General features: G+C 38.9%; 1 protein-coding gene across 1 annotated transcript in view; it reads right to left on the bottom strand.

Annotated features, from left to right (window-relative positions):
- map2k5 (mitogen-activated protein kinase kinase 5) overlaps positions 1-15,950 on the bottom strand; it is a 54,844-nt gene that overhangs the window by 21,050 nt on the left and 17,844 nt on the right. The window contains exons 9-17 of the mRNA XM_017419549.2: positions 13,501-13,540; positions 13,305-13,373; positions 12,311-12,392; positions 11,591-11,652; positions 8,885-8,933; positions 8,699-8,772; positions 7,624-7,674; positions 7,456-7,527; positions 5,885-5,914 (exon numbers count right to left, since the gene is read on the bottom strand). Coding sequence (XP_017275038.1) covers positions 5,885-5,914; positions 7,456-7,527; positions 7,624-7,674; positions 8,699-8,772; positions 8,885-8,933; positions 11,591-11,652; positions 12,311-12,392; positions 13,305-13,373; positions 13,501-13,540 — 529 coding nt within the window. The remainder of the gene's footprint in view (positions 1-5,884; positions 5,915-7,455; positions 7,528-7,623; positions 7,675-8,698; positions 8,773-8,884; positions 8,934-11,590; positions 11,653-12,310; positions 12,393-13,304; positions 13,374-13,500; positions 13,541-15,950) is intronic.

Here is a 15,950-nt window from a genome sequence, read left to right as displayed (position 1 = left end):
CCCCCCCCCCCCCCCCCCCCGCCCCCCGGGTTGAATTTGCCAAGACAACCATTTTAATTTCTAAAAAAAAAAACTAAATGTATAAATTCATCACACAGAACAGAATAAGTGATACAAGCCCTAAAAGCTGGGCTCAGCTAAATGGGCTGCTCATTTCTCCGGGTCTTTTGACAGTGCATTAGAGCACTTATTGATTCACTCAATTAAATACAGGTTTTCACAGTCTGTAAATACCAAGAGACTCCTAAACTGCCTCTATATCCAGTTTTGCCTGATTAAAGGCAAGTATGGAAAACTAATTTGTTCAGAAATAATTACTAAAACGAAATTCTGTGCTGCTTCAGGGGTTTAAAGTGGATGATGGGAGGCGAACTTATTTAAAACATAATTGAGGACTTTTCTATTTCTACCGGTGACCGCATATCAAAAAGGAGGTTTTAATATATATATATATATATATATATATATATATATATAAATTAGGATGCAAGCTTATCCAAAAATAACAATTGTTTAATGTGATGATTAAAATATTTTCCAGCCAAGACATTTCATCAATTTGTTTTATTCTTTTTATTTGTAGTTTGATCTAAGAGGAACAAAGTCAGTCATGGACTGTGTTTGATAATGTATTTACCTTTTTGTATTTCTCTGTGTGTGTCACAAGTTGATGAATGTAGCTGTGTAGAACATCAGCTTACTGCTTATCGTGTCTGTTGAGACTTCAAAGTTTTTAAGCTTTTCTCATTACTTGAAAATATCACAGTAGGCTCAGCATGAAAACAGAAGTCACAAAATCAATTTTCAGACGTCAAAGGATTTCTGTTCTATTTTGACACTAACAGAGAATAATCAGATGGTTGTTTCCCTTCTTAAAAATGTCGTATTTTTAATCTAAGTGGATGTTTAGAAATATCTCAGCACTAATAATTTAAAATTAAAAAAAGTCATGTTTTGATAATGGGTTACAGCGGCCATTATCACGGAGGTCATTGGCAATAACAAGTGATCAACACCTTAAGCTTAAGTCTGAAATCACGCAACAACTACAGGTCAAACTAGCAATTATTCATCTTTAACCACAAGGATGTTGCAACATTTAGCGATGAAATGAGGTGGGACCCTCACTCAACGACAATAAGTGACAATAAAATGTAATCAAACAGTAAAGCTCACTTATTACTGAGATGAAAGGGTCAATTTATAGCGTATTTACAAAATTTCTTAAAGTATTACAAACTGAAAAAGATGTGCCTAGTTAAGTGAAATGAAATGTTGACCACATTTTTTAAAAAAAGCTGTAAGATTTGGAAAAACTAAAGCAAACGCTGAAAGAAAACCTTTCCCTTCCGTGTACTGGAAAGAGGAACATTAACACAAAGAAAGCCTTTCTAGTCCTTGATAGATGCAATGATGTGGAATGAAGTTTCTGAAACAAATGTAAAAAAAAAAAAAAAAAAAGAAGAATGATATGGTGTTTCATCCAGAGAATTCATTCAAATATGAGAAATCTGACAAAATGAAGAGAAACAAAAACAACAACAGAGCAAAGCAAAAAAAAGACAACAAATCAATCAGAAACAATAGCGCTAGCGGCTGTATACACACATCACATCAGGTCTGGTGTCTTCAAAGACTTTCAGAGCGAGCCGCGCAAAACTCCATTAACTCCTGACAAAGAATGCAAATGAATCCCAACATGTGGTGAAGTGGAATTAAAGAGACCATCTCTAATCATAGCAAACATGAGGTGATGACTCTACTCCGCACACACACACACAGACATATAAAGGAATGAATGAGATTATGTGCCGACTAAACAGAAGCTACAAACAAAAGCAAATGGAAAGCGCACACACAGCTCCTCAACGTTTTAAAATATGAGTGACACAAACCTAAACACAATCTCGTCTGTCTGCGAAAAGTGCGAATTATGAACACCTCAAAGCTAAATTCGACTTTAACAACTCATCCAGTATATCTGACAAGCCTGCAGCAGGAATGCAGATGTCTGAGAGATCCACTCCAAATTTCTCTCTTTCTTATTTTAACCAACTTTCTCAGACTACTGAGAAAGTACTGGAATTTGTTCTTTGAAGTAGCAGGATTTTTTATTTATTTATTTTTTTTCTCGCAGAGACAGCTGTGCCAGCATATGAAAAAGATGACAGCTCAGGCCCGAGGACTTTGGCTGGCTGCGCTTGACGAGCTGGATCCAAGTACTCTCGCCACATAGTTCTGCTACAGCCTGCAGGTGAACGGTCTACAGTGCCAGATGGAGTTAGGGGGGAAATTAACGCCACGATAAAAGAAAAGTGTGCGAGAGCCAAAGCGGCTGAAAAGGTGTTCCTAATTTTTGTCCGTTTCGAATAAATGAGGGCGAACGTCACTGCGAGGGCTGTAAGTGAGAAGGAGGAACAGCTGATCGAAATCAGCCAAGCCCGTGGCTGAAGTCACAAATGCACCCTGCACTCATGCAAACTCGCAAATTGATTATTCCGACGTCTACAGGACGTAATTATCCGGTTAAAGAGCTGTACGAACATACCTCGCTTTGTTGCACACTTGCCTTCACTGTTACTTCAAGGTTTAGGAACTGACACAAACAAATGCATCACTAATCAGCCTCACAGGCCACAGAAGCAAGCCAACAGATGTGTGGCGTTGACTCAGCACATAATAAATGCCATTTATGGCTTTTGTTCCATTAGCCATCAGATACTGAACAATAATGGTTTGGTCAGGTGCTTGAAGTCAAGTCAAGTTTATTTGTACAGCACATTTCAGCACATGGCATTTCAAAGTGCTTTACATCAGAGGTCCCCAATCCCCGGGCTGTGGACCGGTACCGGTCCATGGGTCATTTGGTACCGGGCCGCACAGAAAAAATAATTAACTTACAGTATTTCCGTTTTTTTATTTTCGGAGTCTGAACGACATTTTTATTTTGAAACAATGATCAGATTCTCTCCACTCCATCCATCTATGACTCACTCTTGATGGTGTTAAAAGCTTATCTTGGTCACGTGATACGTTACCGCTAAAAACAAACCCACAACGTAGCAAAATTAGTAAAAAACAAAGGTCTCTGGAAGCCCTAGATGGGACCGTCTGGTTACTGAGGAACAGGCACAGGGCTCCCAGTGATTCAGCGTTATGGTGAGTTGTATTCTTCGTTCACTTGTGGTGTATCTTATTCTAAAGTTTAAACATCGCCATATTGACCAGAGAACATCAGGGGGAGGAGAGGCTGTTATTCATGTTGATAACTCAACACCAGGACGCAGCTAACAAAGCTGAGAGGACACGTTGGATTTACATTTATTATGTTTTCATGCCACTGGCTTGTTATATTTAATCACCACACCTTCAAAGGACGGGTCTGAAAATACTGAAAATTCTGATAACGAACCGGTCCGTGGAGGTAAAAAGGTCGGGGACCGCTGATATACATCATAAAAACAAAATTAGAAAGTCATAAAAACAATAACATACAGTCACCAACTGAGATACCGGTACACATCAAATTTGTTGGTCAATGTTCCATTTATTGTGGTTCAAAAGTAACTAAACAGGTGGGTTTTTAGCCTTGATTTAAAGGAACTCAGTGTTTCAGCTGTTTTGCAGTTTAAGTGTAAGGATTTTAGAAGAGCAACATTCAGCTGTTGGTCAAACTTATGTTAACGGTACTTGTTGCTTAATTCAGACAGCCGCCGTGTGTCGAGTCATCTGGACAACAAGTCACGTAAAGGTAGAACATAAAAGCCTTCATGTACTGTAGTCGTAAAACTAACAAGATTAACTTTCTTTATAAACAAAGTTGTGTGAGAAATACAGCTGGCGGGTGGAGTGAACTCAAAATGTCCCCCCAAACACATTTAGGCTGAAGGAGAACTCTGTCTTCAAGTATCAGTTTAAAATTTCTTCTAATAACGTGCGTACTTGATATCAGCTTGAGATAAACGTGTATCGACTGACATTCCCGTGCTTCCCGTGAAATAAAAGCTGCAGGTGCAGATGGGCTGTCACAGTTATTACATTTTAGTTGATAATGATCACATATCGGGTGATTGACTTCACCGTCTCGTGCATTTTTTATATTGTTTTAATAGTATAATGTCCAAATGATTTATATAAGCTTCATAAAAAATATAAAAACATTAAATTAAAGGAATAGGATTCCTGCAACTGAGATCATCCTATGATGAAAAGTGTTACGGCGCTTTTGGTTAAATGCTAAAGTTGACATTGTGCCTTATCTCCTGTGATCTGTCAGAGCTCAGAGTATGTGTTGGGAATGACTCTCAGCTACAACCACGTCACATTTTAGCTCAAGTTTAGCAGAAAGTTTCATTCAGATCTGTCCAGTGATTCATGAGATATTTTGTTAACACAGACCAAATAATTACTAGTTAAACTTACACAATGTCTATAAAACGTATTTATCCTTTTGGAAGTTTTATGTTTTTATTGATGTCATACATCAATCAAACAGTGAAAATCAATGTGAAAACATGACATTTGTGTTGCTTTAATCAGACTTTTGTTTGGTGAATGAAAATGATTAGTCAGACCTGATAACAAATGTAAACTATTTGTGGTTCCACAGTTAATGATAAACTGTGACAGGAAAACACTGGAGCTAACATTCAGCTACGTTCTTCTGTTCAAGCTTAAGATCGCGTTTAGATCGTGTTTCATATACACACACATACATATAATATATATATATATATATATATATATACACAGTATGATAAGTCAGATTCTTCTGAGACACACCCTGTTTGACAAATGAAGTCTTTCTGTAACTGTGCACGCCCATCCGTTATTGTATCTGTTGCTGCTCAAAGTGGTAAATAAATGTCACTGGACCCGATCGAGCAAGGACGCTGTTGAGATTTATCGCAGGAAATTACCCGAGTGCTCATTCAGACACTCTGAAAGTCCCACTTTAAGATCAGCCAGATTAACAGAAAAAAGTGCACGTCTGAAAAAGACCTTATAGGATTTAAACTACGGTGACAGACATCAACATGAAATACACCAGGAACTGCAAATAAACACTTCTAATGCATAAGAGCTGAGACTTTAAAAATCCCTTAGGAACCCTGCAGTTCTATAAGTTGTGTATTCGGTTCCTCGAAAAGGATCACCAAGGCACACCTTGAGCAGACAGCATATTTCAAACAACTTTAAATTTTTTATTTTACTGAAGAAACAGCTCAAATGTGTATACGACTACTAGAAAGTTAAACAGAAGAAATCGACAATAAGTGCACGACTGGTAAAATTACTGCGTTTGGCACTAAGATCTGCAGGAACTGATGGTGACACAATAAAGTCTGAACGTAAATCGTCCCTTTCAGAATCGGCGCAGGCGGGCAGACGGGAGGTAGCATGAGGTGACCAGATTCCGAGTGCTCCGAGAGGGATTAGCCAGATAAACCCATCTTAAAGTACTAATTAAGACTTGATGGGATTGGGAAGTCACTTCTGTAGTCAGCAATTACATTTGAGGAGGATTTTAATTTACTGTAATCAGGGCGAAAAAAAATGGGCCCAAACGATAGATCTGTACATTGAAAGTTGCATGTAAACAACTCAACCTGACAAATCGAAGGATTTTCAACCCTGAAGACAAGTTTGTCAGGATCAAGATCATTTTGCAACAAAGTGGATAAAGAAAAAAACTTTTCTGTTATACAGCATCTTCAGTAGGATCCATCAGCTTATATAAAAACATATAGCTGCACCAAAGAAGACTTTATACCTCATCTGTCAAGCACAGTTTTAGCCTTTTACAAAGTAATTGCACATTTTCTACTGAAAATGGGCCTGAAAAAAAAGAAAATTATATATATTTTACTTGATAATTACTTACTTGTGGATAGGGGAACATGCCGAGTGCCAGCTGTGTGGAGAAGAAAGGCATAATAATGTTAAAGTTTATTTTAAAACATTTAAAAACTAATACAGCAAATTCAGCTAAAGTAAATGAAGCAAATTGTATCTTTGTGACTAACTGCCTGTAACACTTTTGATAAGTTGTCTGTTATGTGTATCAAAACAAGGTTTGTTCCTTGATTTTAGGAGCCTTTTTAATGCCTGAACAACTTAAACAACAACATTCTTTTAAAAAATGGTCAGGTACTGGACTGTGATGGAATAAAAAGGCAGCTAAATTCAAAAGCAAAACTTTCAAATCCTGTCAGATAGCCTGCAGAAATATCACTCCGAACAACTCTCACGTCTTGGAAGTAAAACATAAAGAAACGAGGGGCGACTCGAGACTTTTGCACAGTGCGGTGTGTACGCATGGTGTAACGTATTAATGCCTTCTCACTACCAAAGTGTAAATTGCACAAAATTCCAAACTAAACGAAAAAAAAATAACGTGGGCTAAAGGGATTGCAGAACTTGAGCCTTTTTGTCTTTGAGGTAAGCAACCCGCTGCTAAAACATCTTCATCAAACAACATCAGCCATTAGTTAATAAACTCCAAGCAATTACCACCTTCTGCGAACGAGACAGGCTGATAAAGAGATGGAGGACACCATTGTAGGTCACTATGTAAAGTGTGTCTGCGTGCTATTTTTAATGAAAGGGGTGGCTGATGTTCGCCTTGGCAATTCACTTGGATTTCGTTTTTTTTTTTTCATTATTATTATTTAATCTCAAGCCAAATGTAGCTTTAAGGCAACAAAATTCAAGATTCAAGATCGTTTACTGTCAGCCCGCTCATATACAAGAGCACAGCATTTCCATAAAGCGAGCTGGCGATATTTAACAAGACGAGGTGTAAAAAAAAAGTCACAATGTTGAGCAAAAACAACAACAAAAAAAGCCAAAATACACAGTTTATTTTCCTGATTATAAACAGATCAACAAGTAGGATAAGGTGTGATTTCACTCAGCTAAATGCAAACACCCAGAGCTAGAAGGACAGAGATCGGGGTCAGAAGGAACACTATTAAGCTCCATCTTTATTACACAGATAATTTGTCGATGATTCTGACATATCTGCGTCACAGCGAACTCATCTATTTTTGTTAGAATTGTAATGATATTAAACATTATTGACAAACGAAAGCGAGAAAGGGCCACAAATCATGTGCGCTGCGGACAGAAACAGATGGAGAATCGATGGTGTAACCGGGAGGGCAAGGAATCAGGGAAGTGTTCCACCGAAATTAAAGCGCTGTTTGGAAACAAAGGGCGTCATTTAAACAAGCGTTCGATGATATGAGAAGCGATGGGAGATTCACAGCAACAAGCAACCTTAAAAACGGAACAATTAATCACATTAAAACAGAATGTGCAGTGACAAAAAATGTAAACTGACTTCTACCGTTGGGTTTTTTTTGTTCCCCTCGTCATCGTCATACATCTCCACTACTCCTGTCTGTGCAAAAACACCAAGAAAAGCTCGAGGCTATTTACAAATTTGCATACCTCCATGAAAGAGATGCCTACACTCCAGACATCGGCGTGGATCCCATACTGTTCTCCTGATATTCTTTCTGGCTGTAAGCAAAGTGTGACAAACGTGCATCTTCACAAAGAAGGAAAAAAAAACTGAAAAATTATTGTAAAAGTAAATAAGAAGGAAGAATAACTCACCGCCATGTATGCGTTGGTTCCCACATAAGTTTTGGCAATAGAATTCACCAGCTGGAAGTGGATTCGATTCAACAACGTCAGTGCAAATAATGACACAGAAAAACAGAAGCTGTTCAAGAGATATTAATATGGAAAGGATTGAGAATGAATGCTTTGTTGTCCTACAGCATAAAATAAGAATCTCGTGATACTGCATTACTTAATGTGCATGACAGAAATGTGAGGTGGGAACTTTGGGGTCCACTCAACCCTTGCACACAGCAGCAGGGCAGGACAAGGAGACAGTTGTGAGTCTGTACGCCATCAGCGACAGGACCGTGATATTGAATGTCTGCTCCCACGTGGCTTTTCTTCTCCTTTTTTTTTTTAAAAATATGTCCTGCAGAACGCAAGACAGGAAGACTGTGCGCCAGACAGATAAACAGAAAAATTAAAAATAAAACTGGGGTCAGGGCATGTCATTGCTACACGTGTTACAGATTCAAGGTGTAATATTCACCTCTGAGTAGCCCAGGAAGTGAAGGTTATAAATAAATAGCACTGTGCCACTGAAGGGACGATGTGTGTGTGTGTGTGTGTGTGTCGAGAGAAAAGACAGACTCTACAGGGTTGATATTTTGGGGAACAGTGAAGGTCTGTCCCTGATGATTACATTACAAAACACACTTTGACGCGCGCGCACACACACACACACACAATGACAAGGCTATTGTCTGCCACCCACGCTTTCCCCCAATCTACTGAATACATATCAATGAGGCTTGGTGCTGTGAGGAGTGTGTGTGTGTGTGTGTGTGGGGGGGGGAGGGAGAATCATAATTATAACAAGTGATTTTTTTTGGAGGCTGCAGAACAATAGAAGTGGGGGGAGCTAATGTGAGAAGACGACTCCTGGGACGGCGCTGATGTCTTGAGTGTAAAATGAAAGCTGTGATTGACAGGCTGACCGTATGCACGCACGCAAACACAGCGGCCGCACAGCTCTGTGGTCACGCAGCTCCACACAACCGTTCAGCTTCGCCTCCCCTCCGCCCTGCATCCCTCCCTTCCTTCTAATACAAACAAATCAGCGTACCTGTGTGCTGACACCAAAGTCACACAGCTTGACTTGTCCTCGGGTGTTCACCAGCATATTGGAAGGCTTGACATCTGTGGAGACAAACTGCTTGATAGAACTGCAACATCAGCACTCTGCTGCTTGTCTTTATCAACTCTGCTCGTTTTTTTTTTTTTTTTTTAATAACGCACCAACCTTACTCACCTCTGTGAAGTATCTTCAGGCTCCACAAATATGTCAAGCCTTTCACCACCTAGACACAGAAGCATCAGAAAATGATAAACATTTCAACAGCTTGGAGCATTTACCCTGCAAATGTAGCATTTAGACAAATGAAACTTCGGGCTTATATTGATGCTAGGTGGTGAAGCAGCTACACAGATACAGTAACTGATCCTGACATGGAAGAAATACACACCAATCAAATCCACGATGATGAACTCACAACTTTGAAGTGTACCACCACTATAAATTTGGGAGCTTAAGAGAGCGCCAGGTCCATGTTGAAACCCTGTTTACTCTGCTTTGTCACCTTTTAGTGAGTCCTCACAAAGACTTTATTAAGACTTCTAAATTTTAAAAGTTTGCAAAAAGGCATGATGGATGGCAGGCAGTGGCTAACAAATGTAAAACAAGCCTGTAATGGATGGAGGAGATGCTCCCTCCTTCAGCGGTTGCCACATCGAGCAAAGTCGCATGAATGATTTGGCGATTGTTTTACGCCGGATGCCCTTCCTGATGCAGCCTGGGCTCGAACTTGCAGACCCAGGATTACAAGACCGTGGCACTGACCACCAAGCCACCACAGCCCCGATGATGGATGGATGCAAACAGCAGTCCTCAACAACCTCTGCTCTTTGTGATATTCCAGCCCTTAAATGATATAAGTGGCTTGACTTTGGGAAAGAAATTTGGCCTATATGTACTTTGCAGAGATGTGTTTGAAAAACTAAATGTCAATGAGACCATTTACACTTTATAAACCTAACAAATCACTCCAGTTAAATGCTAAACTACTGCCGTGGTTCACACGTAACTCTGGTGTTGTATGAAGGAGAGTGGTTGGAGTTCAAGTCCAGTGCTGTCTTCTTCCATTAATGAAAACCAGATTTATTCTGGAAGACTTAATAAATCAAGCATTGTCAAAAAAATGGGTACTCTAATCTAAGACCTCATTTAGACAGGAACGTTCTGTTGAAAACGTTGCAGATTTCTCTATGCTGACTGTGAAAACATTACACGTTCGCACAGTAATGCTGTGATTGCGATTGCCGTTAAGTTGAGACCGCAACAAACACTGAACCCGCAGTAGTTTTCATGCCAGGCCACTAGCTGGTGCTGTGATTTTTGTACCAGGCGAGCAGACCCTTCAGTCTCGAGCATGAAGACAGCTACAGGCTCGTTCTGTATTATTAGAGCGTCTCTGCTGCCCAAAGAAACGGTGTAGCACATATATATGTTCTGCGTCAGAAGCTCTGATTAATCGAAAAGAGTGAGCAGCACAAACAGCGCTCTGCTATGTGACACTGTTACTGTTGTTCATCTACCTGCTCAAGAGCTAAAAAACTACTGACTGCCGCTTAGTGCACGTGTGTGATTTTACACCCATGTTTGGCATTTCCAAAGGCTTTTCCTCTGAGAGCTGGACTCAAAGAGTTTTGGTGTTAGAGAAAACGATCAATGTTGTCTTGTAGGAGAATGGCCGAAATACAACAGAACTGTTCCTGTTTCACCTTAAAACAGTGTCATATGAATGGCGCCTAAAGAAGAAGATGCTTTATACAAGTTCAAAGATTGAGAAAGCTCCTCAAAGGAGGAACATCTCCAGGAATCAAAAAGTGTCCAGCAGCCTTTGATTCAGTTTGTTAGGTTCAGCGTCCTTAGAGCTATTTCTTTACCACTTATGCATGATGATGTTAGCAACAGTATTTTGACTCACTTGAATTTGTAAATAAAAAGTGCAAAAATTTGGACTTAAGTCGTCATCCAAAAAAAAAACACTAAAAAATATAAAAAAGGAAAATAAATTTGTCAACTGAAAACATTGTACAATTCCTTTCATAAAATGACAAAAGGAGAGTTACGTCAGAAATTAAATATTCATTCACTCATTGCAGTTTATGGCTATGTTGACCAGATTTGTGTAGGCAGTAAAAATAATAAACAAAGTTTTCTTCAAAATGAACCAATCACGGTGAAAATCAAATGAGCTAAAAAATTAGGGAAAGAGACAGGTACTAAGGCTCTGTTTCTTCTAAAGGAAATAAATTAGATTGGTGAGACAGCCAAATAATAACGTATTTAACTATTATTCATTTTCACATGCATTACACGGCTTTGTGGTGATTTCTTCATTTACACAATGTGGGAGCCGATTCGACTTCCAAGGCTCCTGCCACCCAACATCGATACGCAACGTACTGAGATGAATAAAAAAAAGAAAAAAAGGGCCTTAAAAGGTTGTGGTGCAACAACGGGCATGTGCGGCTTCACTCGCACCCTCTTGGGTGCTTTTCTTTCAGCGATAATTAACCACTGTGACAGTAGAAAGGATGGAAAGCTGTGAAATAAAATTTGCACTGACTAAATAGCTGTCATTGTTTGATTACGGACAGAGTTAAAGGAGAGCGACACAAAAAGAGGAGCCGAAGAAAGTAGGAGAGTAATGAGTGTGGAAAAGAGAGCGCATAGCCATTTCACTCAAAATGCTAGTTTTAATTGTGTAGAAAATAAGGGGGAAGGGGGAGAATTAAAAAAAAAATAAATCAAATATGGTTTAGTTTTGAAAATAAGATGTAAATGGTCAAAATAGAACGTGTGTCACTGTCTTCTTATTTGTTTTATCTGACTGTTCGTTCAATAAAATGCTTTTCAGGAAATAAAAATTCACAGGGAGATTATTGTACTTACGGCCACTGCAATCCTCCCCAGCACATGCTCTGGAATTCGCTTATAGACGTCCAAAGATCCACCTGAATGAGACAAAGCGCTCTTTTCCTTACATTAAAAAGATTAGCATTTGCCACAGAGACTAAAAAAATGTACTGGAAATGTAGCTATCTAGCTATCAAAGAATAAAAGCGGGACTCCCAGGTCAATACTGCTCCTACATTTAACTTGATCTAGAAACATCACCGCGATATGCTTCAGAATTTACATTTGTCAAAGTTTGGCTTTCTTGTATGTTACACAAGTAACAGTACATTCATTTAATTGAACACTTTTCTTGATTTCAGGAATCATGGACGAGTGAGACAGAAAAGTTCCATGAAGTAAAAGTACTCAAAAGTTATCTAGACTTTGCTGACATGCAGACGAACGTGTGAAACAAGGGAATCGTTGCATTAACACACACTTTGACAAACATGCCCACACACCCAAGTCGTTACAGTCCCCAATCTCACACCAGTGGAGACACACACACCTACAAATGCACTTCAGTCGAGATTTATCACGCCCTTGTAGCTTTTAGCACACAGGCATGCTAAGCAGCTCAAAGCGATCAGACATTCTCTTGATCTGCAGAAGTGTAAATGGATACTCGGCAGAGAAACGCCGGGCCGTTCGCCCAAGTCTTCTCCGTGCAACTGTAGCTAGCAGAAAAAAGGCTGTAAAAAAACAACAACTCACCATCCATAAACTCTGTGCATATGGATATCCTGTTCTCTACAAAAAAGGCACCGAAGAAAGTGATGATGTAGGGTGAATCACACTGCAAGGAAAGCAGAGACTAAACATTAAAGCACGTCTAATAATTTGCAGGAATTTGTTCAAACCGAAGGTGCATGACTGCAGTTTTTGTAGACCTGACGTCAGATTTTCTTTATGCTCAATAATGACGTGAATAAAATAGAATTGTAGTGAAACTGTGTTTGTGATGCATCCTGGAGAAGACTCCTCTTTAAAAAAGCATTTTAAAATAATTAAATCTTTCATTTTAATGAGACAAAACACATCAGTGGGGAGTTTAGGAATTTCAGGTTTCTGTAGACATTCATTTCACAACAGAGCCACCAATCTGACTAGTTTTCTGATATAACCAATCAAATTAAACTCTCTTGTCAGTCAAAGTAGATGTTTATGCATTTTGTTATCCTGCTGCAAGTATTTTTTCAAAATCTAAAGATGCCTCCGATAATGAACACAGTCAAACTATTATATATTCTCATGAATAAACATTCAGAATGTGTGGCAGGTGGGTCATATTTGTGTGTAATGTGAATTAAAACCTATTTTATTAACAATGAAACCATTATAAGTCTCACAAAGCAGACAGCTGTACTTAAAAAAGTACTCAGCTGTTTAAATGACAGTTAGTGTAAATAAAATAGCATTTTCATCATTACGCTGTCCGATGACACTGTGCTGTCAAAACCTACTTTTCCTTTTAGAAGTTTCATGCTATCTCTGATATCTTTAAACACTATCCAAATAATGCAAATTGCAAACTTTTGGGTTTTCCTGACTGAGTAGAGACGTGTACAAGTGTCCACTTTTACCGATCCTTCGTTTAATGAGACCTTATTAGTTCAACCTACTGTAATTCAACATTGTGAGTGTGATAGGACACCAAGATTCAGAGAAAAACTACTTGTTCTGCCAAAGACAAACAGTCAACACTTACCTTATAGAGAATTTCCAATTCAGACATGATTTGCTTCTGTAATTCCACTGTGATATCCAGAGGAATTACCTGCAATCAGACATTCAATATGGGGTTGCAAACTTTAATAAACCCAAAACAAACTAATGTTGACACTAAAACGAAAATTTCAGGTAAAAAAGTACTATGACTATCCTGTAAACACAGGAGTTCTTACCTTGACAGCTAAAACCCGCTTGCTGAGAACATGGTACGCTCTAAAGAGACAAAACAAAAAACTGAATGAAACTGAAATGACAAGAAGTAAATAAAACGTGAAAAAAAAGAATGATAATAAAACATTGTTGCTTAAGGTGAAATAAACATAAAAAACCTATGGTATGTGCCAAAAGTTGGTCAGTATTTTTATTTCTTTGACATTGCCTTTGGCAAGCTGGTGGTCAATTTTTTTACAACCAGCTAAAAACGTGTTGATCTGGTCTGGAAAGAGAGGTGTCTGAGCTCCAAAATCAAGTTTAACTCATTTTTATAAAACGATCATTTAGGGCCTTTGCACGCAGACATATTATATACACATAGATTTCTAATAAAACTCAGGGAACTATGACGAGCGATTCAAAAACATTTAAATATGGCTGTACATGATGGTTTATTTACGATTTTCAAATCAATGAAACGACCTGACATACTGTCCAGGTGTCGACAATCATTGGCCACTTTCTTAGGTCGACCTTATTAGTACTGGGGTCAACCCCCCTTTGCTTTAATTCTTTGTGTTATAGATTTTACAAGGTGTTGGAAACATTCCTCAAAGACTTTGGTCCATATTGACATGATAGCAACTCATAGTTGCTGCAGATTCATCAGCTGCACGTCCACGATGAGTCTCCTTTTCCACCACATCCCAAAGGTGCTCGATTAGACTGAGATCTGGTTACCGTGGAGATCATTGGAGTTCAGTGAATCCAGACCCATCAGACCATGTCATGTTTTTCTAATTTCTTATTGTTCAATTTTGGTGAGTCTTAATGAGCTGTAGACTCAGCTTCCTGTTCTTAGCTGGCAGGAGTAGCACCCAGGGTGGTCTTCAGCTGCTGTAGCCCATCTGCTTCAAGATTGGACGTGTTCAGAGCTGGTATTCTGCATCTTTTGTTTGTAACGATTGGTTGTCTGAGCTACTGTCGGCTTTCTGTCATTTAGAACCAGTCTGCCCATTGTCCTCTGACATTACCAAGGCATTTTGTCCACACAAAGGCTGCTCACTGGATATTTTCTCTTTTATGGACCATTTTCTTTAAACCGTAGAGATGGTTGTGAGTAAAAATCTCAGTAGGTCAGCACTTTCTGAAATATTTAGATCAGCCCGTCTGGCAACCAACCAACAACCCTACCACATTCAAAGTCACTTAAATCCTCTTTCTTCTCCCTTGTGATGACCAGTTTAAACTTCAGCAAGTTGTCTTCACCAGTTTACAAGCCTAGAGGTATTGAGTTACTGCCATGCGATTGGCTGATTAGCTATTTGTGTTTACAAGCAATTGAACAAGTGTACCTAATAAAGTGGCCTGTGAGTATATGTGTGTAATCTACATAATACAGTTTGCAGTTTGTTGTGATTTTGTTTCACAGTCTTCCAAGAACGATGACAAAGAAATCTCTCCTGGAAAACCTAAATAGCAGTAAAACTTTAAAAAGTCTGACTGTAGATCACAACCCAAAAACTAGATCCAGTCAACCCTATCTGTAGCTGTTCCAGACAGAGTTTAGAGTTACAGGTACAGCAGCAGTCACCGACTGGCTCCATAATGATTTAATTAGTAAACACCTTAGTAGCAGGCATCGGCTTTAGTTACTGCCCTTGAAGGTTAGTTTACAGTAGCTGTGACAATACCTCTTAACACACAATCCTCAAGGACAAATACTGTCCAACAGCTGTCAGGTGATGAGGATGATGTGGGCTCAGTGTACGTCATACAGACTGGTTGGTTTGCAAGCATGCTTAATACATGTGACACACAACTACGAGCTTTCCAGTGTGTCATCCAGAGAGAGAATCTGTATGGTGCAAAGTGTGTTTAATGTGTCTAACTTTGAAGTGTCAAATTGCTCTTTAGCCAGACACTTCTAAACTGTCTCAGGACTTTAATTAATGACACCCATTAGTGCCACGTTAGGTATTTACACACTGTTAGGACGGACTCTCTGTAGCTAGCCTATGCTGTCTTTCACCGTTAGACTGCTGAAGCCTGAAACAAAATAAATACTTTTCAAAAACTGGGGGGAAAAAAACAAAACAACGTTCATTGGAAATGTACATGTTAAGCTGCACAGAATGGCAAGACTTATCTTACAAGAAATTTATACTTCACTACAAATCAGGAAGCTTTGAGCAAAATGTCACGTGTAACAAATGAATAAAAAGGTCAATGTTTATTTATTGAAATAACATTTTTACTGACTCAAATGAATAGTGTCATTTCTGACCTACCTCTTCAAACATACAACTGACTGGTGATGTTTTCATTCTGGGGAATTAGTCCAGCTTTAAGCCAAAATCAATACAATTTCAAAATGACAAATGCTTCTTAATTAAGGTGACGATATTAATGAAAGCAAGATCGCAGAGACGGGTATGTTACATTTTACCTAAACAGGCTGGAGGAATAA

The sequence above is a fragment of the Kryptolebias marmoratus genome, linkage group LG15 (assembly GCF_001649575.2).
Source record: "Kryptolebias marmoratus isolate JLee-2015 linkage group LG15, ASM164957v2, whole genome shotgun sequence".
Lineage (NCBI taxonomy): Eukaryota > Metazoa > Chordata > Actinopteri > Cyprinodontiformes > Rivulidae > Kryptolebias > Kryptolebias marmoratus.
Note: the sequence above shows the minus strand (reverse complement) of the source record. Positions and strands in the feature narration are given on the sequence as shown.